Here is a 27774-nt window from a genome sequence, read left to right as displayed (position 1 = left end):
TAAATGCCATGCAAAAGGTTACATTGTATTATTTAGAGTAACAAAAAAACCAAAATGAATGCATGTTCAATACTGATGTCATTCCTTTTCTCCCAAATACCTCTCAACCACAGTTGAATCCAGGGATGGAGGGCTGCAGCAACAGAGAACTGATTACATACAGTCAAGTATATGGAAGGTTAAGAGAATAAGTGATTGGTAAGAACTGATAGTAATCCAGAAACACTCAAATAGATCTATTTGACTCTGATTGTGCTACTTAGCCTGGTATACTGGTGGCTTACGCCTATGATACTACCCATTTAGGTAGTGGAGTTCTGAGAATGCTGGTTCAAAGTCAGTCCAAGTAGAAAAGTCTAGAGACTCTATCCTGACAATTAACCTGCAAAAAGCTGGACTGGATGCATAGTTCAAAAGTAGAGACCCAGGTCTGAGTCAAAAAACTCAGTGAGAGTGCAAGACCCTGAGTTTAAGTACTGTTAGCAGGCTAAAAGAGGAAAAAAGGTACTAATTGACTAAAAAGCATCCAAAATATTTAATTCAGAACACTAAACCCTAGTTGATCATTACTCAAATTTACAATATTTCTAGATTCGGGTCTTTTCAAAGAGGAATATAAAATGTCTTTCTACTAATGATCTGCCACAATAAACTTTGCCTAAAGAATGTCTTATTTTACATTTGTCTTCTTTACTTTGAGGTTCTGCAGCAAGACCCAGTAGACAATGATATAGCTGCCAACTTTAGAAATAAAGCCAACTGCAAGAAAGTTATGCAAGCCTCCTAAAGCAAAACAAAAGCAAAAATTAAAATACAGATTCAGTGCAAGAGTTGTGGATGTAGTTCAGTGGTAGAGTGCTTGCCTAGCATATGCAAGGCTCTGGGTTTGAACTCTAGCACCAAAAAGGTAAAGATAAAAAAGTATGAATAAAGTCAGTGTGAAGAACCTAATTCTTTAAAATTCAAGTGAGGACTTAAGCAGATTCATCTTTGATTAGTCAAACACAAAGCACAAGAAAATAAACAAATAAATAAATGGTTAAAGAAAAAGCTTCCTACAATAAAAAAATACAGAGGTGTTACACCTACACATTGGTCTACCTAGGCACTGACAGCTGTGTCAAGTCAATGACACTCAGCCTTCTAGATCCTTAAGTGTTGGATGAGAAAGCTAGACTATTCTTTTAAGCCTTATCAGAAATCTGGTACTTTTTGTTAAAATGAAATACATGCTATTCTGCCTCCATTTCTAACTTCAACATTCCAAGAAAAAATTTATCCAACTTAAAATGTTTGTTTTGCTGCACATGGTGGTATATATACTCCTACTCCCCAGCTACTTGAGATTGACTGGGAGGATCACAGTTCAAGGCCAGCGTGGACAAAATGTTAGTGAGATCAGCCAGGCACAGGTGGCTCATGCCTGTAATCCTAGCTACTCAGGAGGCTGAGATCTGAGGATAGTGGTTCAAAGCCAGCCCAGGCAGGAAAGTCCATGAGACTCTTATCTCTAATAAAGCATTAGAAAACCGGAAGTGGTGCTGTGGCTCAAGTGGTAGAATGCTCGCCTTGAGCTGAAGAGCGCAGGGACAGCACCCAAGCCCAGAGTTCAAGACCCACGACTGACCAAAAAAAAAAAAAAAAACCAAAAGAAAACCAAAAACGTGAGTGAGATCTCATTTTAACAAATAAGCCAGGCATAGTGGTTTCAGGTGTGATCAGGTGGTTAGATGGTGTGATTCCACCTAAGCAAGAAGCGTAGTAATAGGTTAAAGATCTAAGATTGGCCAGTGCAAAAACACCAGAAAAAGGCCTTGGAATGTTGGCTTAAGTAGCAGAGCACATGCCTGGCACAGGCCCTGAGATCAAGCCCCAGTATCACCAAAAATTTTTTTTCTTATGCTGTTGGCAGTTGCCACTGTTTATCATCTCTAAACATTAACAGAAAATAAAATAGACAACATCCCTACTAGTGATGTATGTATGTATATATATGCATATATATGTAATGTAACATACATATATATGTGAGATACATTACACACTAAGGCTTAAAAAAGTTATATAACCTGGAAAAGATCACAAAATATAGGGTCTGAACAGGGGGGCAATGGCTCATGCCTGTAATCCTAGATGCTCAGGGGGCTGATATCTCAAGATGACAGCTCAAGGCCAACTCAGGCAGGAAAGTCCTTGACACTTTTTTCTGCAATTAATCCAAAAGCTGGAAGTGGAGGTGTGGCTCAAGTGGTAGAGTTCTAGTCTTGAGCACAAAAGCTCAGGGACAGCAGCCAGGCCCTGAGTTCAAGCCCTAGGACCAACACACACACACACACACACACACACACACGTTCAAGCCCTAGGACCAACACACACACACACACACACACACACACACACACACACACACACGAAGAAAGAAAAGAAAAGAAGAAAAAGGGGTCTGGTTTTGAACCTAAACCCTTGGGTTCCCAAGTCTCACCTCAACTACTACAATACTCTCTTTGAGGAGTAATATTCTCAAATATTAACAGAATCACACTAAGCTTCACTCGCTTGTATATGGATGTGTGATCTTGAGTGAATGTAATGCTGAGGGGTAAAATAACCTTTTTTTTTAGTTGTTGTTAAAACTAGCAAAATCTTGGATTTTATGGTAGAACATCATGAGCACAATCATCCACGAAAACCTCTGACCTCCGGTTCGTTTCCTAGCAGTCTTTCTTCCAACGAGGAAATACGCTCAAGGCCAACTTAACATTTTAACATGATTCTGAGTGCCCTCTTGGGAGGGACGAAAGTTTTTTCCCTGAAGCTTGAAACAGAGTGGATCAACGGATGACAGGTTGCAATTCCTGAGATCTGTCATGTCTTTGTTCTTTTCCTTCAGCAAACTCCAGAGTGCTTTTGAGGTGTAGCTTTGGGTCGCCGTTACTGACACTAAGAGGCGGCAGCTCAGACATGGGGGGGGGGCAATTCCCTGCTAGCCGGTGCAGGGCTATTATATGGTCCTGGGATACCAAATTGGGGGTGGGGGGCAGGCCTGACCATGGGAGCCCACTAGCCCTTCTTTCCTAACTACTGAGGGTGGCGGTGAGATCGAGGACTTCCAGAGGACGCCCGGCCACACCCGCGCCGCACCGATCCCCCTTTTACCTTCCAGGGCTCCCCGCACGCTCCCGGGGAGCGGGGGGAGGAGGAAGGGAGAAAGGCGTCCCTAGAGACCCGAGGACATAGAGCGCCCAGCCAAGGACGGCCGGGCCGAGGGCGCTCACCATCGTTCTCGTCGCTGTGCCGCCGCCTCGACATGCTGCCGGTGTACAGCCAAGGCTGAGATGCAGGCGGGAAGCGTCTCAGGAACCGTCGAGCTGCCGGTCGCCCGGCGCGCGAGGACCGCGGAAAGGCGCGCGGACTGGCCGGCGCGCAAGCGCACTCGCTCCGAGAGACTCCCGGAGAAATTCGAAGGAAGAGGTGGCCGGCTGGGCTGGGCGGCCGAGGGCCGCAGTCGCCAACTTCACTGAGCTACCCGCGTCCGACTCGGCACGCCGCCGCCCCCTCAGGCTGCCTTCGCGGCCGGCGGCTTCCTCCTCCCGCCTTCCGCTCTGGGTCCTTCCGGGGCCACGCGGAAGACGCCGCCGTCGCTCCAGCCAGCCAGAGCCTGCGGGCCGCGATCCAGAGCGGGTGGTGAGAGGAGCCCGAGCCGCGCGAGGCCCGCTGCCGCGCCGCGCCCGCCCACTTCCCCCCGCCCCTCTGCGTCCAGGGTTTCCCGGCGGCCCCTGCGCCGAGGTCGCGAGGACTTCCGGAGCGCAGTCACTTCCGGGCTGCTTTTCTTTCGCTCTGGCTGGCGTGTGAGTCTGGGAACGAAGGCTTTTGCTGAGCGGGACAGCGAAGGCTATTGCTAAGCGGAAGTCAAAGAAAGACCTTACGGAGAGGTCTGTGGGTAGGTGTTCCTCTCAGTCCCACCTCCAGGCTTCGGCCTGTGGGAAAGGTTGGGCCAGGCTCTGAGGAGAGGTGGGGCCCGGGCGGGAGGCGGTGCCTCGCGCTGTCCTTGGTGTGGATGGACCCCTGCGGACCTCAGCCTGCAGTGCTGGTCAGCTCACCTACAAACTATTGTTTTAGTAATCTATTCCTAATGGCCCGTTGGAATTAGTTTACGAGTACAGCGTAGGATCGCCACCTCCCTGATGCCTTTGGTGAGAACACTACACTGCCTTGCCCATGGTCATCTGAAATTTCACTCGCTGGCCCTTAAATACTTCCCCCTTAGTCTTACCCATGTCACAAAATGGCGCTGTCCTACGATTGTTTAATCCATAAATGCAAGGAAGAGCCTGTAGATTTCGTTTCTCCTTTCATAACCATTTATCCATAATCCTGCCAGTTATACTTTCAAAGCACATCCATAACCAGACCTGTGTTACTGTCTTGTTTAAAACCCTGCTAAACGTTTCATTGCAAACTCCATAGCCTGTAGGGTTCTGCCCTCATACTTGTGTTCTTTCTCTTCCTCTCATAAGTCTAGTTTGTTACCAACATTTTAGGTATGTGTACTGTTTTCTTTCCCTGATGGGGCTCTGTATTTGTGTGTTCTCCATAATTCTCAATCACCATGGTTAGTATATAGTCCCCTCTCCCCGTGTGAAAACTCCTTTTACAGAGTTCTTTTTAAACAGAGTGCCTCATAAAGTTGTGAATTGGCAAGGGTTGTTGTCATGTCTTTCTTGCATTTTTCTCATTGTTGGTGGCAATTTATTTGTACCCTCTTCTGGTGCCTCTCTGTTACCACTCCTTTCAGAATGCTGCTGTCCACCCCAGGCTACCTCCTTCAAGGTTATCTTTGGGAGACAATGAAATAACCAATGATGACATGGAATAACCATTGTTATGTTTTGGGGCAGGAATTTGGATAGGGTACAACAGGGACAGCTTGTCTCACAGCCTAAAGACTGGGGCTGGAACTGAAGCCATCTGAGAGCCTGTCAGTCAATTTTGACTACTAGCTAGAAGTCCTTAGGTCCTCTCTACATGATTCTTCTACATGGTCTCTGCATGGTCTGGGTTGGCTCGCTTACTCCATGGTGGTTGGTCTTCTCAGAGTGAGCCTTTCCATCCCTCTGCCTCCTTACTTTGCTTACTTTTCTTCACAATTGTTTCCATCATCTGATTTTCTTCATTTGTTTGCCTCTCCCCACTGGAATGTAAACTCTATGAGGAGTTTATTCATTGTGTAGTACAGTGTCTGGGTTGGATAGTTAAATAAGTGCTAAAATTGAAGCTGCACATGAATGAATGAATAGCCTATGCTGCTTGGCCCACACTGATTTGCATGATTACTTAGCTTCATACTTACTTCAAAAAGTAACCAGAGACTTGGACATTACTGTTTCTCCCCTACTTTTGTCTCAGGAGGCACTAGACTGAAAGGAAGCTGCCGCAAGGAGCACCAAACCAGATGCCTTCTTCTATTTCATCAGATCAAGATGACTTGGAGACCTGTATACTAAAAATTTTTAACCTGGATTTAAAGGATACAAGTCTTACTAGTCCCAGCAGCAATCTCAAAGCAGAGTTAGATGGCAATACAAAGAAGAAATACTCATTTGCAAAGAAAAAGGTAAATTGCTATGATGTTTTCATGATCTAGAAGTATAGAACTAGTTTGTTTAGGTTGTTCCCAGCTTACAGTATGGTCTAGTCAGGAGTCCTCAGTGATATAATGATCCTTACCTCTAGAGACCCCTGCGATAGGTGAAAATCTGCGAAGTAGCAGTGTTACATAGCTGTCCCTCACTGTATCATGGTTCACTTCTTGCTACGTAATAGATTTTCACCTGTCACAGGGGTCTCTGGAACATATCTCCTGTGGATAGGGAGATACGTTCACTCAATATAGTGAAGCCGCAATAAGTGAGCCGCAGTATAGCAAGGGATGACTGTATATTAATTCAATGCCAGGCAAAGGAGAATCGAAGAAAATGTGTGGCACTGGAATAGTTATAGTGGAGTATCTGTGTACAGTAGATTATAGACAGATTGGATTTTTTTCCCCACCCAGAGTTATGGGAGGAATGCCAGGAATACAGGACACATAACCATTAAGAGAACAGATAGGCAGTAGGGCAGCTGTCATTTAGCAAGGCTACCAGACTTGAGGCTGTTACTGAACCCAGCCGACTGTTGAGATAAGATTTCTGATCTGGTCCAGTTGTCTGGGTTCTACTGCTTTGGAGAAGAACAAAGAATCCCAGAATGCTATAGGTTTGCTCACTACAGCTTTGATAGGGCTGTAATGGATGTAGTGTTGCTGCTGTTCTGTGCTATTTGGTCCCCCCTATCTTTTTTTTTTTTTTGTAGAAACCATTGATTGAAACTCTATGATCTTAACAGTAGAGAACCTGAGCTCAACAGGAAGGAAAAGAATAACTGAGGAAATGCAATTGAGACTTAGTATTCTTACCTTCAGTCTGCAACCTTCTCACAGAGCCTTCTTTTATTAGTTCCTTGTCAGCAAAGAACAGATGTCTGCTAGTAACTTCCTAGCTGTCCCCCAGATTTCCTTGATCATGAAATTCAAAGGGTACAACAAAGTCTTTAACACTAATATTTTGCAATAATTTCAAGTATATGGAAAAATTGCAGGAATTTTATGAATGGTACACATATTCCCTATACTCAGAAATTTCTTTCATGTTTCACCATTAGTCCTCAAATGGCTTTTGCTTGTGTGGATTTGGGGGACAAATATGGTAAGGAGTTGGACTCAGAGCCATGTACTTGCCAGGTTGGTGATCTGTCAAACCCCCAGCTCTCCAAACTGACTCACATAAATTCTACTTAATTGTTATGTCTTCTCAGTGGTCTTTGTTATGTTATTTGAGACAGAATCTCATTGTGTAGCTCAGGGTGGCTTTAACTCCTACCTCAGCCTCCTGAACACTGGCATACAGCCATGACCCACCATACTTGGCCTTAGTCTTATTCAAACCTGAATAGTTTCTTTTCCCTTAGATCTGATTATGACATTTTTGAAAATTACAAATTTTGTTTGTTTGTTTAGAATGTTACTTGGTTTGATTTTGATTCATATTTCCTTGTAATTAGCTCTAGGTTTTGCTTTCAAAACCTGAGATACTGTACTCCTCTTGAGTTCTGTAGGAAGTACAATGTCAATTCACCCCTGTTACTGACAAGGTAATTTTGATTACTTGATAGAGAAATGCCTGCCACATTTAATTAATGTTGTTATCTCCTTTTCTCTTTGCCTGTCTTGAAGGATTAACCAGAAGAGAGGCTAAAGCATGCCCTCTAACTTGAGAATCCCAATTTGAAGCCAGACTGGGTAGAACAGTCCCTGTGAGACTCATCTCCAGTTAACTACTCAAAAACTGAGAGTTGTGCTGTGGCTCAAAGTGGTAGAGCGCTAGTCTTGAGCAAAAGAGCTCAGAGACAGCTCCCAGGCCCTGAGTTGAAGCCCCAGGACCTACCCCTCCCCCCAAAAAAAGTCCTTTAATATAATTTGAGGCTACCCCACCCTATTGATTCAATCCTAGACAATCCAAATACATCTTGCACATTGAGGAGGGTCCAGCATTATGCTTTTCATCTGTGATGTACCCACAAAGTGTGTATTTAAGGTTACTTTACAGAAGTCTTGAATTCATTTAAAAATTATTTCACTATATATGTATAAAATATTCCACCCCCCTCCCACTAGACAGGATACACTGTACTTTGCAAAGCTGAAAGTAATACATCCTATATAACCCATATTTCTGTACCAGAAAGTACCATAAAACCTAATGACAAGCTAGACAAAGTATTTAATAGCTATGATCTAAACATTCAGACTTACTGCTAATCAAAGACATGCAAGTAAAAATTGGCTAGCATTCCTTTTCTTTGTTGGGGAAAACAAAGTGGTACAATTTTGCTGCAAGTCATAATTTAAAATGTTGTGCATTTTGACCCGTTAAGTTTTCTTGTAGATGTCTATCCTGAATGTAGATGCTTAAAGAAGTAGAAGAAACACAGTCAACATTGCTTCGAATTGCAAATGTTGAGCCGGGTGCTGGTGGCTCATGCCTGTAATCCTAGCTCCTCAGGAGGCTGAGATCTGAGGATCGCAGTTCAAAGCCAGCCCGGGAAGGAAAGTCTGTGAGACTCTTATCTCTAATAAACCAGTAGAAAACCGGAAGTGGCGCTGTGGCTCAAGTGGTAGAGCGCTTGCCTTCAGCTGAAGAGCACAGGGACAGAGCCTAAGCCCAGAGTTCAAGCCCCACGACGGACCAAAAAAAAAAAAAAGAATTGCAAATGTTGAAAATTCTGAATATATTTCAGATGATAATTGGCTAAGAAATTTCTTGTTAATTTTTTTATTTTGTCTGTCATGGGGCTTGAACTGGGCCTGGGTGCTGTCCCTGCTCTCTTCATCTCAAGGCAAGCTCTCTACCATTTGAGCCACAGCACCACTTCCTGTTTTCTAGTCGTTTATTGGAGATCAGAGTCTCACAGACTTTTCCTGCCTGGGCTGGCTTTGAACCGTGATCCTCAGATCTCAGCTTCCTGAGTAGCTAGGATTATAGGCATGAGCCACTAGTGCCTGGCTCTCTTGTTAATTTTTTAAACAATATACAAATTATTTTATTTTTTGTCAGTCATAGGGCTTGAACTCTGGGCCTGGGCACTGTCCCTCAGCTCTTCAGCTCAAGGCAAGTGCTCTACCACTTGAGCCACAGTGCCACTTCTGGTTTTCTGGTGGTTAATTGGAGATAAGAGTCTCAAGGACTTTCTTGCCTGGGCTGGCTTTGAACCATGATTCTCAGATCTCAGCCTCCTGCATAGATAGGATTATAGGCATGAGCCACCAGTGCCTGGCAATTTACGTAATTTTTATAAAAAATAATCACACATTAATTTCCAAAAAAAAAATCAGAACATTTTCATGTATTTTATTCTAGTCTTTTTTACTGTACTTTAAAGTTCCATTCAGATTGTATCATATCAGCAAATTCTATTCAGTTGTTTCACTCAACGTAATATCAATGGTTTCTCATATAGTTTAAAGTTGCTTACTATTTCTTGGTAAGTTTACAGCATAGTTTATCATTTTGCTTTTGGACATAAATGATGGTACGATAGTACTAATATTTGCCTGAAATTCAGATCCTTCCCTTAAACTTCTTAAGAAAGTTGAAACCATAAACACTGTTCACATTCTTTAAATCTGTTAGTTTTCCAAGAAAGAGTATACTCCTATAGGTAGTATATTTTACTACCCATTTCATTTTACCCTTAGCAGATTTCTAAATATATTCTAGAAAATAATAAGATTTTACAGGAAGATATATAGGTACTAAACAATTATTTCATTATGTGTAAACAGTTAGTGACAAGTGTTAATGGGCAAAAATTAAAATGTAAGATTTCAGCTTACACCCTTTTGTAGGATGGTCAGAAAAAGGCCTCATCAGTAAGCAACGTTTGAAGAAGTGCATGAGTGAGCAAAGCAAGTCCTACATATTTGGAGGAAGAGCATCTAAAGCAAAGGCCATGGGACACAAGCTTGCATGTTGTCTTTGATCCAAAGGCAAGAATAGAAGACTATACTTTCAGGGATAATTTCTATAATTTGTTACTAGAGAAATCTCAGTGATGGTGTAGAGTACCAAAGGCAAGAATAGTAAGGTAGCAAGTCAAGTGGGAACAGTACAAGGAGCCATATTTCCTGAGGAATTATAGGCCACTGTAAGGATTTTGCTAGAGAATAATAACACTGCTGTAAGGAAAGTTTGGAGCAGAGGAATGGCATCTGATTTAGGTTTTAAAAGAATCATTTTAGCTGAATGGAAAATAAATTAGGAGGTTAAGTATGGAAAGAGGGAAAGTGAGTATTATAATAGTTCAGGGAACACATGGTGGTTTGGATCAGCAGAAAGGTAGCCAAGAGAGTTGGTGAGAAGGATTGGATTCTGGGTATATTTTAGAAGCAGAGCTGATGATTGGATATCAGAGTAAAGAAAAGTGAAGATGTGAAAGGTAGTGGTGGCTTACTCACAACTATAATACTAATTAATCAGGAGACTACAATCTGTGGATCGTGGTTTTAAGCAGCCTTCAGTCTGTGAGACTCTTGTCTCTAGCCAGCAAAAAGCCAGCAATGGATCTGTGGCTTAAGTGATAGAGCTCCACTGTAAGTGAAAGTGCAAAAGGCGAGGATAAGATGCCATATTTTATCATTCCAATTTAATATATGGACCACTAGAAACAATGAAAGGTATTGTGTATGTTTGCGCGCGTGTGTGACTTAAATTTTACATCCTGGGAATAAAATTATGATTCTGATAACTTTTACATCCATAATATGAACCCCTTGGTTTTAGTTTTTTTAAATGATTTCTTCCAAAGGTTACTAATCTGAGAACTATTACTTTCTCAGAGAATGCTCACACAATAATAAGACATAAAACTGGAACTCCCAATAGAAAGATAACAGAAGGGACTTCATAAAATCTTCCATCGGCCATATATCTAAAGATACTTACCTGTGATAGTATTTGCAATGTAATTTCAGGCCTTTGCCCTTTTTGTCAAAACCAAGCAAGTTCCAACCCTTTCTTTGGAATGTGAGGAAAGCCAGTGGAAGTGCTGTCAGCATCTATTCACAGACCAAACCAGCATCCACAGACATGTGGCAACACAACATGGTGATGAAATTTATCTCCAGACTGCTGCTATTTTAAAGCAACTGGCCGCCAATTTGAGTGCCTCAAAGAGCCTTGTGTCTGCACACCAAAAGAACTCTCCAGAAGAGTCCTTCACTCATAGCCATGAAGTATCTGCGTGGCTCCCTGACATCAGCCGCTTTAGCACTGATGAGCTAATGAGGTAAGAGTTTTCATTCTGTTTTGGCTTGATTTAAAAACTTTCATTCTGATTTGGTTTGAGATACTACAATATACCTACTAAAATGACTAAAATGAGAAAAACCACTTTCAGCAAAAATGGATGGCAATGTGGGGACAACTGGCTGATAGAATAGGAAATTGTATGGCCACTCTGGAAAATTTGGCAGGTTCTTTTTAAAGTTACATCTTTCCTGTGATCTGTTCCTGGGCTTATAACCAAGAGAAGTAAAAACATGTCCACAAAATTATTTGAACAGGAATATTCATAGCTGTTTTATTCATAAAAAAATCTGGCAACAGTTGCAAATGTCCAAAGCAAGAGAATGAATGAACACATGTACTCATAGAATACTGTGCAGGAAGACTGATGGACTGCTGATGTTCAGGCTACTTCCTCTTCATATTACTTGAAGGCAAAGCCAATTTATGCTGATACATAGATTGCTTCTGGTAGAAAGTTTGACTGAAGCCTGGCGCTGGTGGCTCATGCCTGTAACGCTAGCTACTCAGGAGACTGAAATCTGAGGATCGTGGTTCAAAGCCAGCCCGGGCACGAAAGTCCGTGAGACTCTGTTCTCCAGTAAACCACTAAAAAAGCCAGAAGTGGTCCTGTGGCCCAAGCGGTAGAGTGCTTGCCTTGAGCTGAAGAGAGTAGGGACAGCTCTCAGGCCCAGAGTTCAAGTCCCATGACCAACAAAAAAAAAATGTATAAGGGAGGTTTGGGAGTGTTTTTTGTTTGTTTTGTTTGTTTTTGGTAATACTGGTTTTAAAGCAGGGATTTAAGCTTGCGAGGCAAGCATTCTGCTACTTGAGCCATACTTGCAGCCCCTTTGTTGTGGTGATTTTTAATAGTAAGTCTTACTTTTTACGACTCATTTTCAGCTCTTGTATAAAACATAGTTAACAGTACTTATCTCTTGGTTATGACTATTAAATGAGGAGCAAAAAGTAAACTTGCCTTTTGTAAAGTAGGAAATGCAGTGCAGACACTGACTAGTAGTTACTCTTCACGTCAGAGGAGCATGAGTTTCTACCTTTACCTTCCTCCCATACTACCCTATACAGTGACTCATGTGTTCTTGCCCTCTGGTTTTCTATTTATAGTGGCCAGGGCAGTGAGGAAGGGGAGGTGCTACTTTATTACTGCTACCGGGACCTGGAGGAGCCCTATCGGATCTGTGCCTGGCAGACAGCTCTGTGTGAGCATCTGCACCTCACTGGCAAGGTAACCTTTCTCCACATGCCCTCTGCACTAGGCTGGTCTTGTCTTCCAGCTTTGGAATACAGAGCCAGTCAGTGCTCATTCTGTAAACGTTCACCATTGGGAAGTCTTGCTGGATATTCAGTAAAGTGTTAAAACAGCTATCAACATGTTACATACAAATATAAGATACAAGAATATCTAGCGGGTGCTGGTGGCTCACACCTATAATCCTAGCTACTCAGGAGGCTGAGATCTAAGGATCATAGTTCAAACTCAACTGGGGCAGGAAAGTCTGGGAGACTCTTATCTCCAGTTAACCACCAGAAAACCAGAATTGGAGCTATGGCTCAAAGTGGTAGAGCACTAGCCTTGAGCAAAAGAGCTCAGGGACAGCACTCAGGCCCTGAATTCAAGCCCCATGACTTGAATCAAATGGCATATATCAGGGGTCAACTAACTTTTCCAATAGAGTCAGACAAATACTTCAGACTTTGTAAAATTGAAGGCAGCTGTACATGATATGTAAAAGTGGATATGGCTGGGTTCTCATAAAGCAACATGCAAAAGCAGGGGTACTTGGCTGATCCCTTGGGACAGGAAAATATTATATAACTTCTCACGGTATTTTATAGACAGATGGATATATAGGTTTACTTGAAGTTGCCTCTTAGTTTTCCTAGTACCTGCCTGGGTCTTTTGCAAGCTCAGGTTCTCTTACCCCTCTAGAATGCCCTGGTTCTTCCCCTTTTTCATATGGTTTTGGCCTTTTCTCAGATCTCTGCTCCAGTGTAGTCTTTGGAACTGGAATCTGAAGTTGCGCTCATCATGCATCTCTTTTTGCTATTCAAAGAGTGTATGAGTGACTGAAAGCATGATCCATCTCTGTCATAGAATATATGCTTCATGAATTCAAGAACTTTGTCTTAATTAATCTCTATCCTCTGTGCCAGCAAGGCAATAGCAGGTACTCTGCCAATATTTGCAGAATGTTGAATAAAGGAGTGAATGCATGCTCATAATAAAACCATAAGTATGTGTAAAGATGGAATGTTATATATCAAAATGTTAATGATGGCTGGGAGCTGGTGGCTCCTGCCTGTAATCTTCACTACTCAGGAGGCTGAGACTGGAGGATTATGGTTCAAAGCCAACCCAGACAAAAAAAGTCTTTGAAACTCCTCCAATTAATCAGTAAAAAGCTAGGCTACAGGTACTCAAGTGGTTGAATACTAGCTTAGCAAGTAAGCCAAGTGAATGAGAGATTCTTAATTCAAATTCCCAGTATTGTACACACACACAACACACACCCATGTGTTAATAATGGTCATCTCTGCATGATAGGTATCTTTTTATTTTTGTAAAATGTTCTATATGGTTATATGTGTATATGTCTAATTTTCAAATTTTAAGTCAAAAGAACTGGACTCTGAGATATCCTCTGGTTGTGGCTGTACTGTTCTAATCTTTACTGTATGTGACTCAGGTTTTAATTTTCTAGAATGGTAAACTGATTGATCAGTGCTGTTTTCCACACCCATGTTTTCTAAGAAGTAGTGATTTTATTATCTCATGACTTCATCAGTAGGTCCTGCCATTTCTACCTCAAGAATAACCCTTGACTCCATTCACTTTTCTTACACTTTTACCATCTGAGACCAGTCCCTGCCCTTTCTGTCTTGGTCATGCAGTCATTCCCAAACTAGTCTGTAGTCCTCCTTTCTTACCATATATCCATTTGCCATACAAGCTAGAATGATCTTAGAAGTTTACCTTACTTAGAAGTCACATTGCTCTCTACTAGTATCTTCCAATGACTGCCTACTAGATGTGATAGGAAACTTTTCTATCCTTCACATGTCCTGAGTTCCTGCATGGTTGGGCTCTTCTTACTTATTCCATCTAGATCTAAGAGTTTTTTTGGCAGAGTCTTTAGAGTCTTCTATGTATAGGATGATATTATCTGCAAATATCAATAATTTAACCCCTTCCTTTCTTAATTTTACCCTTTTATTCCTTTCCTTTATTGCTTTCACCAGAAACTTCAATACCATAATGAATAGGAGTAGAGATTTAAAACCTTTGTCTTGTTCTTGATTTTAGTGGAAATGATTTCAAGGTTTTTTTTCTATTTAGTAGCATGTTAACGGTATATTTGTCATATATCATCTATTGAGATGATCATGTGATTTTTTTTTTGCCCTTGATTCTGTTTATGTGCTGCACTAAATTTACAGTTTTTACCTATGTTGAACTTGAACATCCTTGCATACTGGAAATGATGTCAGCTTTCAACTAGATCATGGTATATGATCTCTTTAATATGTTACTGAATTCAGTTTGCAAGAATTTTTGTGTCTATGTTTATCCAAGAAATTGGTCTATAATTTTTTTTTGGTTGTACTCTTTCAGTGAGTAACACTGTTTTGATAGAATGAGTTTGGTAGTATTTCCTTTTTTAATCTCATAGAATAATCTGTGGAGCAGTGACCTTAGTTCTTCGTTAAAGGTCTGGTAGAATTTGGACTTAAATTCATCTAGTCCTAGCCTCCTTTGTCTCTGCTTGTTGATCTTTTCAAGTAGTTTATACTCTCATTCAGTTTTAGCAGGTCAGATACATTTAGAAATTTATCATTTCGGGGCTGGGAAGGTGGCTCAGTGGTAGAGTGCTTGCCTTGCATGCATGAGGCCCTGGGTTCGATTCCTCAGCACCACATAAGCAAAAAGAAAAAAACTGGAAGTGGTGCTGTGGCTCAAGTGGTAGAGCGCTAGCCTTGAGCTGAAGAGCTGAGGGACAGTGCTTAGGCCCAGAGTTCAGGCCCCACGACTGGACCCCCACCCCCCAAAAAAAGAAATCATTTTCCCCTGTCTTTAGTAATAATCTCTCCTGTGTTTCCTGACTCTTCTTATTCATAAAATCAAAGTAGTGTTTGCTTCTAATCCATTATTTTGCTCCATCCTTGCTGTTGTTCAGTTTCTTAACATATCTGCCAAGGGTTTTTTGTTTTTGTTTTTATTTTGTCAGTCGTGGGGCCTGAACTCTGGGCCTGGGTGCTATCCCTCAGCTTCAGCTCAAGGCAAGCACTGTACCACTTGAGCCACAGCACCACTTCTGGTTTTCTAGTAGTTTATTGGAGTCTCCTGGAGTTTCTTGCCCGGGCTGGCTTTGAACCGCCATCCTCAGATCTCAGCCTCCTGAGTAGCTAGGACTATAGGTGTGAGCCACTGGCGCCTGGCTATGCCAAGGGTTTTTTGTTTGCTTGTTTGTCCTTGTGCTTTTTTTTTTTTTGCAAGAAAACTCTTCATAGCCTCTCCCCCCACTTTTCTTTTCTCAGAGACCCTTCTAGATCTTCAATCTAAATTCATTTTCCCTAGATAATAATAATTCATAAATTTTGTCCATTTGTAATTTAGACCTTACTATTTGTGATCTCCCTTAGTCTTAAGCTCCAAAAGGAACAATACTGTATTTTTATCAACCACTGCATACCCAATTTCTTGTACAATTTCTGACACACAGTTGAACACATCAGTAAAACTTGTGGAGTGAATACATATCACCACCTCTATCCAAGGAACTTTCACACCTTGGAAGATAGGTATTCTTACAAACTATGAAATTGATTTCTGTGTTTAGAGGGCAGATTTTCTTAGCCCAGTCTCAGTGGGCTGCCCTAGTAATGTAGCAGTGAATGGTCTTATCCACAAGGTGGCAGCCTCTCCCCAGAGTGCGGGTCCAAATTCCCCCTTTAAGGCTGCTCATGTGGCCAGTTTAGTGAGAGAATTTTGAGCTGTTAGATTTGGCAGAGTATTGGTGCTAAGGGAAGGAAAGAAGAGAACCTGAAAATTCTAGAATTAAAAAGTACATGTCTTTATTATTGTGTATCTTTATCTTCAAGAAATCTTCAAGAAATTTGAGGTGATAGATTGGAGACTTTGAGAATGACACATTATAAGGTACAGAGCCCCAAAGGTCTGGTTTTACAAAACAAGATATATTCTAGATCTTCATCCCACCAGGGAAGTTACTTGATTTCCTGAACCTCTCTTTCCTGTTGGTTTTGTATTCCAGATCTACTGCCCACTGGGGAAGGTACTTGATTCACCCCGAGCCTCTCTTTCCTTCTCTGAATAATAGGGGATTGCAGTGCCTACTTTTCTGAATTATGATACAATATACCTGTTTCATGGCAGGTATTCAGTCAGTGCTGACTGTTGCTTATCTCAATTTCTTAGATGAAAAGCATTTCTTACCAAGGAGCTTCTTCTAGAGTTTTGTACTGAAGAATCATAGAGATTGCAAGTACAGCCCATGAGTTTGGACATGGCTCTGCCTTAGCTATGTGGGGAAGTGGATGTGCTTGCCATTTATTTGGGTTTTGAGATTAAAAGAAAATAGGAAATAATCTGCTACCCTACCCCAAAATAGTCATACAGCAGTATGCACACCTCATACTGCCTCTGCTTAGACCGTTTTGAAGTACATTTCCTGGTTTTTAGAGTGGTTCAACTTAGTTTTCCCATGTAGTGTCCTGTAAGTTGGTGGTGGGTTCAGGGACCTGTGCATCAGAGACTGCATATGCTTTCTGCTTCCCTCCCCCATGCCCAGAATAGGTTTCCCTAACATGTAGCACTTTTTCTCAAGGAGTCCATTGTAATCTGGAATCTTTACTTTGGAACTCTGGATACTACTACCAGTGATGTCATGAACACTGGCTCATGGAGTGGATCCAATTGGCTATCCAATTGGATTAACTGAAGCAACAACTCAAGTACCTTTCCTGGACCCTGACACAGGCAGCCATTGAACACTTTGAAATTCTGATGCGTTGGTATATAAATAATGGTAACAATATTAGACTTCTCTTTCCAAAGATTACCATGAAACTACAGAGCTGCATTTTTTAGTACTTTTCTCTAGAAATGGTTCCTCTTAAAGCTAATCTACCTTTAAACTCAGCTAAAGAATTTTGTAGTACTAGAACAAACAACTCTTCAGGGCCCCAGAAAATGCCCTTTATGGTGCTCTACACCAGGCTCTACTGTCTCCTTGCCAGTGAAATATTTCAAAGAGAAGCCAAGGAGTTCCAAATAGGAGTATATGTGCATATATGCAGCAGGCCCACTGTGTGCAGGTACTGTTCTAGGTTCTAGAGACACATTCGTGGACAGAACAGACTTGTACTCCTCCTAGAACTTGGGTTCCAGTGGGGGTGGGGGTGGTTTGCAGTGGTTGCTTCCCCTCCAAAGGGGATTCATTCATGCCCTGTCTTAGTGTGCTATGCTTTAGGATTGGGTAATATCTTCGGCAGTTTTAGTTTTTTTAAATCTGTTTTTGCTGTTCTTTTGTCCTCTTTTTGTTGACATAAGAAAATGAAGTTCAGAGAAGTCAGTTAATCTGTGGCCTATACAACAAGTAAGCACAGAACTAATTTTCATCCTAAATTGGTTGGCCTCTGGAAGACTGTGTTACAATACCCGGCTTATGCTAAACTTTGGTTACTGGACTTTGCCAAAATTTTACTCCAATTTTCATGTTCAGCACACATGAACTGAGTATCTCACTTATAGAAACACACTTTGTTACACTTTGGGGCAAAAGTTAAATCTTTATGAGCCTTTTGTTCTACCTTCAAAGACAGCTAAGAACATGCTCTGTTTCTCACATCTTACATCTCAGGTTCGAATTGCTACTGAAGGAATCAATGGGACGGTTGGAGGAAGCAAACTGGCCACCAGACTCTACGTGGAAGTCATGCTTTCTTGCCCATTATTTAAGGATTATCTGTGTAAAGATGACTTTAAGGTAAGAGAAATAGAAAGTAGAAAGGAGTACACTCAGGGGAGGAACACAAGGCACAGTGTCTCTGGGCCTCTAATATAAAATTAATACTTTTATCTAAGTGACCTCCAGGAAATGGAAAAAAAAAAAGACTCTAGAGCCATCTGCTTCTACCTCATTGAAGACGAGGACAATGAGGAAAAGCGTACAGTGCCAGATAAATCCCTTTTCCCTTTAGGATTACAAGACAGTGCAGTAGAAGGATTGTCCTAGCTGTTGGCCTTCCACTGAGTTGCCATGTTACCAAGGGTCAGCTGGGCCCTTTCTAGGCCCCAGTCTTCCTTCTTAGACCCCGAAGATGTCACAGTTGTACAATGTAGGAATCACACTTGGGCAGGTTTGTTCATTTAAGAGACTATTTCAACAGATTGCTGTGTTGTACTATGTTTTTAGAAGAGCTGGAAGTAACAGATTAATGCTTCATACCACGTGGGAGCATGTTGCTTTCACAGTGAGCTGCTGTGTTTGAGTGACTTTTGTTCTACCACTGTCAGTGATAAGGTGATGGCAGATGCTTTTGTAATGTTCATGCTGGTGGCATAAAGAAAAGAAAGGTCACTGCTCCAGAACAATAGCTGCAGTTTAGTGGTGCTTAGTTAAATGCTTGTAGCCCTAGAAACATAACATTTCTACACATGGTAAATATTTATTAACATGTTAAATTATCTGGAACATTCTGAACCCTAACTCTCTCCCCATTAAGCTTTACTAATTTTTTTTTCCCCTAATTTGAGGTTTCTTAAGACTTTAGCTATCATTACAAAACAGAGCATAATTCTTAGGTTTGGCATTTCTTTTGTACTTGGCAATGGGATAGGAAGACTATATATCCTTTTTGTTTCTCATTGGCTAGACCAGCAAAGGAGGAGCTCACTGTTTTCCAGAATTGCGTGTTGGTGTATTTGAAGAAATCGTGCCCATGGGGATCAGCCCCAGTAAGATCTCCTACAAGAAGCCCGGTATGCTTGTTTTCAGAAAAGTTGTGCTTTTCGTCATGGGACAAATCTTAATAGAAAAAATAAGAAATTAAGCTGATCAGCAGAAGTTGTCCTGAAAATCCCATCTTTAAGGTAGTGTTGGGGTGGCTAACATTTTAGTTCATCTAGTGCTTAACTTGGTGCTTCTCTTAGGTGCTATCGTAATTGCAGATTTGCTCTTAGAATGATCTGATTCTTCTTGGTGATGGTTTGGTAAGAAGCTGTTGGCTCTTTCCCATGAAAGCAAATTGGGAAGAGTGTAATTATTATATGTGAGTAGTTGTCAGCAGAATAGAACACACAGGCCTTTTGGCACAGGGAGCAAATGGCTTTCAATAAATAGCAAAGCAGTTTGTAATGCTCTAGAATGTTCTTCCCCCTCTTCCCTGGTGGCTACTGTTGGTGTTTGAAAGACATTTGTTTGATGAGGTTTTGGGCTCATTTTACTTCTTATCATGAAAATGCCCAAACATTAGAAGAGAAATAGAGTGAAGTCACTTCTACGTATTTACTGCTCAGCTTCAGCAGCAACTCACTAATGGTCAACATTCTTCTACACTGTCCCCTTCTCCCTTTTCAGTAGAATCCCAGTGCCATGCCATCTCACTCATAAATGCTTTTGTGGGTATCTCTGGAAGATAAAGTTTTTTTTATTTAAATAAACTATTATGTCTAAGAGGTTTTAGCAATAAATCCCTAATATTTTCAGATCTCAGTCAGTTCCAGGTTGAGCCATCATTTCTTAAGTTTGCATTAGGATTTAAATGAGACCCATTTTATGATTCCTTATTATCATGAAGTCGATCAACATACATGTTTACCTGCATTGTCTTCCCTCTTGCACTTTAGTTTTGAAGAAGCTAGGGCATGTGGCCTGTAGACTCTCATAATGTGGATAGATAATGCTAATTGAGTCCCTGTGGGCTATTTCTCTGTTCCTTGTATTTCCTGCAAATTAGTAGATATATATGAAGTATATAATTTTATATTTTCTTGTAGCCACATGTAAAAAGTATCTGAAGTTCAGTTGCATGCTTTAAGATGAAGTATATCCAAAATGTTATTTCAACATGTAATTAATACAAAAACTATTGATGAGATACTTACCTTTTTTTTTTTTCCATACCAAGTCCTTGCAATCCACTTTTATTATAGCATACCTCAAAACCATGTTTCGAGTGCTTGTCAGACGCAGGTGACTGGTGGCTGCCAGGTCAGATAGCACAGGGCCCAAGACTGGACCAAACTCAAGTTCAGTTCCTTTTTTCCTTTCTTTTCTCCCTCCACAAAGCTATTTCATAGGTAGTATTAACTTCTACATCAGAAATAGCTAAGGACTGACAAGAATACTTAAGAGTATTCATTTTTTAATATGTAAACATTTAAAAGAATGTCAGGAGTTAAGTAGAGGGATAGGGAAGTAAGTTACACACATCTGGGAAAAAACAGCCCATGTGTGAGGAGGTAAGAATGAAACAGGTTGCATCTTTGTGTGTCCCTCCAGCAGGAAGCAGTCTGACAACTATAGCTTTTCTTGGCTATAGGACACTTCCCAGGAGCTTGGGAGAGAGTGGGTTCCAGGCAGTACTATGCTTCTTTCACATGAACTATAGTCAATTGAACATCAACAAAACAGGAAATCAACTGGTTCCCCGGGGCTCTTGTGGGGAGTACATTTCCACACTTCTCACAGATTTTTGAATGTCTCTTTTTGCCCACTGTTTTGGTATCTATGAAGGTATATGACATTAAATAGCATTGGGCCTGGTTACATTCTCCCTGTAATCTAGTTTGCACAGGTAGAAATACAGGCAGTTTGGCTGTGCTCTGGAGCCTCTTTTCTCTCCAGGGTATAAAACACTGTCCAGTGGCTGTTGGGATCCATTCTTGGGTGGAGTGTGGCTCCTTTGGTGCTGTGAAGCTTTATCATGAGTGGAAGGTGACCACCCTTAATTGCAGTTATCCCCCAATGCTAAGTTCACCAAAACCTTTTCAGTTTACAAGATGTAGACTCCCAAAGACTGGGGAATATTTCTATCCTGGAGAGTCAAAAGGCAAAGGGCTCCATCAGACTGAAGCTCTCAATTTGTTTGTATGCTTTGTCTCCTTTTCCTCACATCTAGTGTTTTTACCTTTTTGGTTTCTTTCTCATGTCCTTTCTCTTGTCTGTCTGTCTCTCAAACTCTGTCTTTGTTTTCCCTCATGCTTATAGACTTAGACACACTGCTTTTACTCTTTTTTTCATTTAAAAAGAAAACATACTCCAACTTGATTCCACAAGTTTATGCTCTTAGCTACCAGTTCTAAGTCAGGGCTCTTTCTTTAAACTTGGTTTCCACCTTAGTGTAGAATAGTTTAAAGCCTGTAATAATGTGTGTATATACTGAAGCTTCCCATGCAGAGTGACATGGTGTGGTGGCCTGCTAATGAACACTGGGTCAGCAAACCTAAACAGATTCCAACTGTTGACATTTTACAGTTATACTACGAGTATGAGGATGTGAAATGTCTTACTGCTAAGGTCTTTGAGATCCTCAAGTAGGGATCTTGGGATCAGGGAGATTGAGGATGCTTAGAATCACTAAATGATTTTATCAAAATCATCAGATACTATCATTTAGAAGACAGTTATCATTACCAGAAGAAGTTTCCATGGAAAGAAACCAGTCAGATGAGGCTGATTGTGCTTAAGTTTAATTTAACTTTTTTGTTTTGTCTTAATGTAATGTTTTTTATTTGGTTTTAGGAATCCATTTATCACCAGGTGAATTTCATAAAGAAGTAGAGAAATTCTTATCTCAGGCAAATCAAGAACAAAGTGATACTATTCTACTAGATTGCAGAAACTTCTATGAAAGCAAAATAGTAAGTAAGAACCAGAATTAGATTCAGTAAAATGGTAAGTTTCCCTGTTCCCTATCAACAGCATATTTCTCCAGGGGAAATTATGTCCACATAGATCTCCTTTCAGTTCTAGCTGCTTCAGAGAAAACCCAAGCCTTGAATTGAGGATTTGGTAACAAAGTTGAAGAGAATGTGAATTAACATCTTGACACAGAATATATTTTTGCCTCCCATGAGCCTACTCTTGATCAGTGATCTTGTGAAGTTTATTTTGGGGAGCCTCCTCAGTTCCCCTGAGTTTGTAGGAGAGTAACCCACAGCCCATTGGCCCTGCTTTTAATTCCAGATCAGAGAGAAGCAACTAGTGAAGTGATTTGCCAAGGTGGAAGTTGTTACATGGAAATAACTTGTTCTCCCTAGGTTTGTTTTCCTGGTAACTTTCCTTCCATTGCTTCTGTGTTGTAGGGGCGATTTCAGGGCTGCTTAGCCCCAGACATAAGGAAATTCAGTTATTTCCCTAGCTACGTTGACAAAAATCTAGAACTTTTCAGAGAGAAGAAGGTGCTGATGTACTGTACCGGGGGGATCCGTTGTGAGCGTGGTTCAGCGTACCTCAAAGCCAAGGTGAGCTTCTTCCCTGCAGTTAAAAAGCTCTCCAGCTGCCTGTGTGGAGCTTCCCATCGCTGTCCCATCCCCAGCCAGCCAGGGGATTTTCCCCCCCCTTGTATAGTTCAGGTATTGAGTTTGTAAGTGTGAGGTTCTTAAATCTCAAGATGAGAAAAGCACTTAAGAGTCCTGGAGACTCATCAAGTACTAAAGAGAAAGTTTAAACATCTTTCCTTTCCTAATCCTTTTGCTTGATCCCAAGAACAAATTCATAACATTACATGTCTCAACAGATGGCTTCCTATATTTAGGAGGCAGCAAAAATAGTTGGGTCTTTAGGGTCTTAGAGGGAGAATGTCTCACTGTTGTCATCACTCATCCTCCTCACTAGGCCAGGTCTAGCCAGTTGGTTCCTTGACCCTTTAATTATCAATCCGTCTGTGTCTCGCAGGGGGACCGTGAGCCCCTGGCTGGCAGCAGAGGTGGGGAATCCTCCGCTTGGGCACTTGCCGCCACTCTATGGAGCTTCTTCTAGGTTTCTGCTTATTTCTTCAGATTTCCTGATGTTTTTCCACACCCAGGGAGTGTGTAAGGAAGTGTTCCAGCTCAAGGGCGGCATCCACAAGTACCTGGAAGAGTTTCCCAATGGTTTTTACAAAGGGAAGCTGTTTGTTTTTGATGAGCGCTATGCCCTGTCCTACAACAGTGCTGTGGTGTCAGGTAGGTTGTCCCAGGTCCAGAGCCCATACTGAAGGCAGGCACCATTCCATCCAACATTCTAGAAACACTCGCAGGGGAAGCACCTGATGGAAACTTGTGCATCTCCAGCAGCTGGAGACACAACAGTGGAGCAGACAGCAATAGGAGTCCTGGTTATACCATGCATGGACCAGGCAAGCCTTTCAAAATGAGCATGTGTGCTCTGTGTGTTGCCAGGAGCTGGCCCAGTGGGGGAAATCAGGAGCTGAACCTGGAATTGGCATATAGAATTCAGGGGTTCAGTGGATTTGGATGGAAAAGTAGTTAAATCTTTATTTTCAGAAACTCCTTCAATTAGCATGTAGGCAGTAGACTGGTTGTATTAGATGTACCTGGAGACTTTGTAGTAGAATCAGTTGCTTTGACTATCTCAAAATAGGCGGAATTCTACTGCACAACACAAATAGTTTTTAGGCTCCCCAGTAAGTCTTATTTATATCTTGTACCTCTTACTGTTCCATAGATTTTGAAAAAGGTTTTTTAACAGTTTTTATTTACAATTGGTTTCCTTTGTAATACTGTGTGTTTTAATCATTTAAAATCATTTTTCTAAGATATAGTCCATGGAATTTACTAGTCTGTCAAATAAATCCATGGCACAGATGGTGCTGTGCACATTTGAGTGGGGAATGGAGCATGGCCAAGGCCAGGGGCAGGGTGGCCACAGGTAGGCAAGCACAGGCTGCCTAGATTTGGCTGAAGTGTTGGGCCTGCACTAAGGATTGGTTTAGGCACAGGCAGTAAAGGGAGAGAAAATCATTCAGAAAGGTGACTTCTGTCCCTAGTTTGGAATGGGAAGTGTCACTGACAATCCGAGTGGCTGCTGCAGCTTCTAGAACTCCTGTGAATAGGGACTGAGGTAATGATAAAGTCAGAGTGTCTTTGCTACCTTTCAGATCTTTTTGTTCACCATAATGATCCTTATCTCTTATTGGAAAGTACTTCAGATCTGTTTGGAAGTAGATATAGCATAAATTACAAATGAGTACAAAGCAGATGTGTTAGTTTTACAGAGGAAACACTGGCAGGACTTGAGGAATGCCTGCATGTAATGGGGAGAAATGGGGAGAAAGGCCCCAAGGTAGCAGAGATAGGAGATAACCAAGGTAAGAAGACTTGGGAAAGACTTGTGGTTGAGAAAGATGATGTGCAGTTTGGGAACCAGGTGGCCAAGGGTCCTGGCACAGTCTTGAGGCTCAGGCCCAAGGAGTTAGTGTGTACTTCAGAAGTAATTCAGTTTGGGGGTCAGCTCCCTTTTAAAGAGAAAGACATTTAAAAAAGGGTGTTCAACTCCTACCATCCTTTGTCAGAATGGCTCATGAGAAAAGGCAAAGAAGAAAAATGAAGCTAGGTGCCAGTGGTTCATGTCTATAACTGTAGCTGTTCAGGAGGCTGAGTTCTGAGGATTGTGTTGAAAGCCAGCCCAGGCAGGAAAGCCTATGAGATTCTTACCTCCAATAAACTTCTCAGAAAAGGCTGAAATTGGCGCTGTGGTTCAAGTGGTAGAGTGCTTGCCTTGAGCACAGAGAAGCTCAGGGACAGAACCCAGGCCCTGAGTTCAAGCCCCAGGACTGGCAAATAAAAGAAAAATAAAAATGAGTCAGTGAGCTGGGTGCTGGTGGCTCACGCCTGTAATCCTAGCTACTCAGGAGGCTGAGATATGAGGATCGCGGTTCAAAGCCCAGGCAGGAAAGTCCATGAGACTCTTATCTCCAATAAACGACTAGAAAACCAGAAGTGGTGCTGTGGCTTAAGTGGTAAAGGCTCGCTTTGAGCTGAAGAGCTGAGGGACAGCACCCAGGCCCAGAGTTCAAGCCCCATGACCGACCAAAAAAAAAAAAAAAAGTGAATAATTGAATCAGAAGACAATTTCCAGATGAAACCTCCTTTGCCCTCCTCTTCTCCTCCCCCCTTCCCCCCCCCCACACAAAAAGCATGGGTGCTTGCTTAGAAAATTGGGAGTTTGCTTTGTGTGTGTATGTGTGTGTGCGCCTACCCCTTGTGTTTTTGCTTTGTGTTTCTGGATAGCCCAGGCTGGCTTTGACCTCATAATCCTCCAACCTCATCTTCTTGCATGCTGGCGTTACAGGAGTGCACCAAACTCATCTGGCTATGTAACTTTCTATTTTTTTGTTTTTTAAAAAAAAACAACAAACCTCTAGACCTAACCAGACGTATTAGAGTCCACTAAGCTAAGAGTTACATTTAGAACTGGATAGGTATGTGTGTGTATGAGAGAGAGACACAGACAGACAGATGATGAATGAATAACCAGGGCTTTTCTTTCTGTTCTAGAATGCTCATACTGTGGGGCTCAGTGGGACCAGTATAAACTCTGCTCCACTCCTCAATGCCGCCAGCTTGTTCTGATCTGCCCTGCCTGTCAAGGACAAGGATTCACAGCCTGTTGTGTCATGTGTCAAGACAAAGGGAACAGGCAGGCTTCAGACCTTCCCCAGGATAGCTTTAAAGAGGAGTGTGAGTGCACAGCCCGGCGGCCACGCATCCCGAGGGAAATCTCTCAGCCTGGTCCACTCCCTGTGAGCCCAGATGTTGGCGAGGATCCTTTGCTTGTATGAGCATTTGCCAGATCTTCACAAAGTCGTTGGGGTCTATTAGGAGAATGTCAAGGCTACAGAAACCAATTGGAGATTTGGCGCTCAGTGCCACCATAGCAAACTGGTCACCATGTTGGTCGCATACACTTTACAAGAGAAGAGGGATAGGAAGTGTTGGCCACTTACCTGAACCATCCTGGTTCAGAACATGCTAGCACACAGAACAAGGTGAGCTATATGGGATCCCAAGGTGTAGAAGAATCAAGCCTTGTACGTGGCAACTGTGTCATGCCCTTTCTTTGCCATGCAGTAGGACTGTTCATAGCCATGGTCCTTATTAGCAAACCTGTTTTCCTGGCAGCAAAAGTGGCTGTGGGAGTGGACTCCTAGACCACCACTTAGGTCATCTGCTATCTTCCACTGCCTCATTTTTTTCTCCAATCACCTGAGGAGATCTGTAAACTGGCATTTGGCTCACCTCCTACTTCTGAAAATTTAGTGGAGGCACCCCTTCCCCTCCCCCCAGCCCTTTACGTATGATCTGTGGTACTATTGAGGAGCTGCAATAGTGTCTGGCACTTGATAGAAAAGTTTGTCATCCTGTCATTTGGTGCATGATACGACAGACACATGCTTCTCATCAGCTGCCCACAGCTGTCTGCTTGTAATGATAGTTTTCTATGACCTGCAAATGATGTTATAAATATCCAAATGGCCGTTGGCAGAGAAAAAATTCCTCACCTCTGCTTAGGGAGACTCAGATAAGCTTGAGGGCACTGGCATTTGAACCATGTTTAGATCAGCATCTGGAATACAAGATCCTCCCTCCCCGCCCCCTTTTTCTTTTTTGATTGCGAGGCTTGAGCTCTGAGCCTGGGCGCTAATCCTTGAGCTCTTTAGCTGAAGGCAAGCACTCTACCACTTGAGCCACTGTGCACTTTTGGTTTTGTGGTGGTTTGTTGGAGATAAGAGTCTCACGGACTTTCCTGCCCGAGCTAGCTTTGAACTGCGATCCTCAGATCTCAGCCTCCTGAGTAGCTAGGATTACAGGCGTGAGCCACGGCGCCCAGATTTTTTTTTTTCTTAATTTAACAAGACACTTTCTTAGTGAGATCATTCAGTATTGGTGGCTGCCCAGCCTTCTGGTCAGCATGCCAGGCACATGTTGCTGTCACACTGGTTCCAAGAAACACACCCACAGCCACATGTAGACCAACGGCTTTAATAGTATGTTGCAGTTTCCAGTGATGCAGAATGCAGCTGCAGTTTGTGTTTCAAGGAGAAGCCAAGTGGGGATGGCCATCCCTGCAGCTTGGTGCCATTCCTGGGCCCATTTGCAGCCCAAGTAGACACTCTTCGTAATGGTGAGGCCCTGGCTCCACCTCTAGTTACCCTGTACTATCCACAGCATTGCAGTTCTGTGGGCGGGACTTACCCTATTCATCAGAAGCTTCCTAAATGTGCTCCTTGGCGTTTGGCCTTATCCTTATATAAGGTTTGCTGAATCCCCAATGAAAATAACTCCCAAAGCAACAAACAAAATCACTAGTTGAACTGGCACTGTGATATATTAAAAGGCACAAGGGCGATGTGACATGGCTTGACATTTTTACTGGCTCCCAAAAGGTACGCATGGTGTTAGAAGGAACAAGGAGAAACACCAAAATTTTATTTTCAGAATTATCCTGGGGTAGTGTAGCTAAAATGTGGTCATTCTTCAGTAGCCGGGCTTTCTGCACTATCGTCCTTCGGAGGCTTCATTTTCAGACTGAGCTCAGTGGTGATTTGTCTAATGAGTGATGAGCTAGGGAGTAGAAGTTTGTTATTTTGCCCATGCCAACTCCCACACCCACAATGGAATGGGGATGTACACCACTGGTGGCTAGCTTCCCCTAAGCCATTTCTCACTCTGCTGTACAGAAAGGTGTTCGCACATATTTGGCCAATGTTTTCACATCCACAATAAGGTGGGCATTCAGTCAGGAAAGTTCTTTCTACTCCCACGTTCCTAAAGAACACTCAGCAATGGTTGCTTGGGTGGCTTCTGAAACTTGAAATTTCACCATTGCCTTTTTCTAACATC

The 27774-nt window shown here is 42.2% G+C and overlaps 2 protein-coding genes across 2 annotated transcripts in view; one reads left to right on the top strand and one right to left on the bottom strand.

Annotated features, from left to right (window-relative positions):
- Positions 1 to 3518, bottom strand: part of Ncbp1 (nuclear cap binding protein subunit 1) — a 35973-nt gene extending 32455 nt beyond the window's left edge. The window contains exon 1 of the mRNA XM_042696067.1: positions 3276 to 3518. Coding sequence (XP_042552001.1) covers positions 3276 to 3309 — 34 coding nt within the window. The 5' untranslated portion in view covers positions 3310 to 3518. The remainder of the gene's footprint in view (positions 1 to 3275) is intronic.
- A 311-nt stretch (positions 3519 to 3829) lies between these two features.
- Tstd2 (thiosulfate sulfurtransferase like domain containing 2) lies at positions 3830 to 25912 on the top strand. The gene is made up of 10 exons (XM_042695898.1): positions 3830 to 3940; positions 5407 to 5614; positions 10571 to 10884; positions 12009 to 12129; positions 17786 to 17911; positions 18801 to 18906; positions 21671 to 21789; positions 22234 to 22392; positions 22956 to 23094; positions 25429 to 25912. The coding sequence occupies exons 2-10, from the start codon at positions 5453 to 5455 to the stop codon at positions 25710 to 25712; spliced, it is 1530 nt and encodes a 509-aa protein (XP_042551832.1). The 5' UTR covers positions 3830 to 3940; positions 5407 to 5452; the 3' UTR covers positions 25713 to 25912.
- Positions 25913 to 27774: the final 1862 nt, after the last annotated feature.

This window comes from Dipodomys spectabilis, unplaced genomic scaffold (genome assembly GCF_019054845.1).
Source record: "Dipodomys spectabilis isolate Male_0828 unplaced genomic scaffold, ASM1905484v1 ptg000006l, whole genome shotgun sequence".
NCBI lineage: Eukaryota > Metazoa > Chordata > Mammalia > Rodentia > Heteromyidae > Dipodomys > Dipodomys spectabilis.
This window is presented reverse-complemented; position numbering and strand designations above follow the sequence as displayed.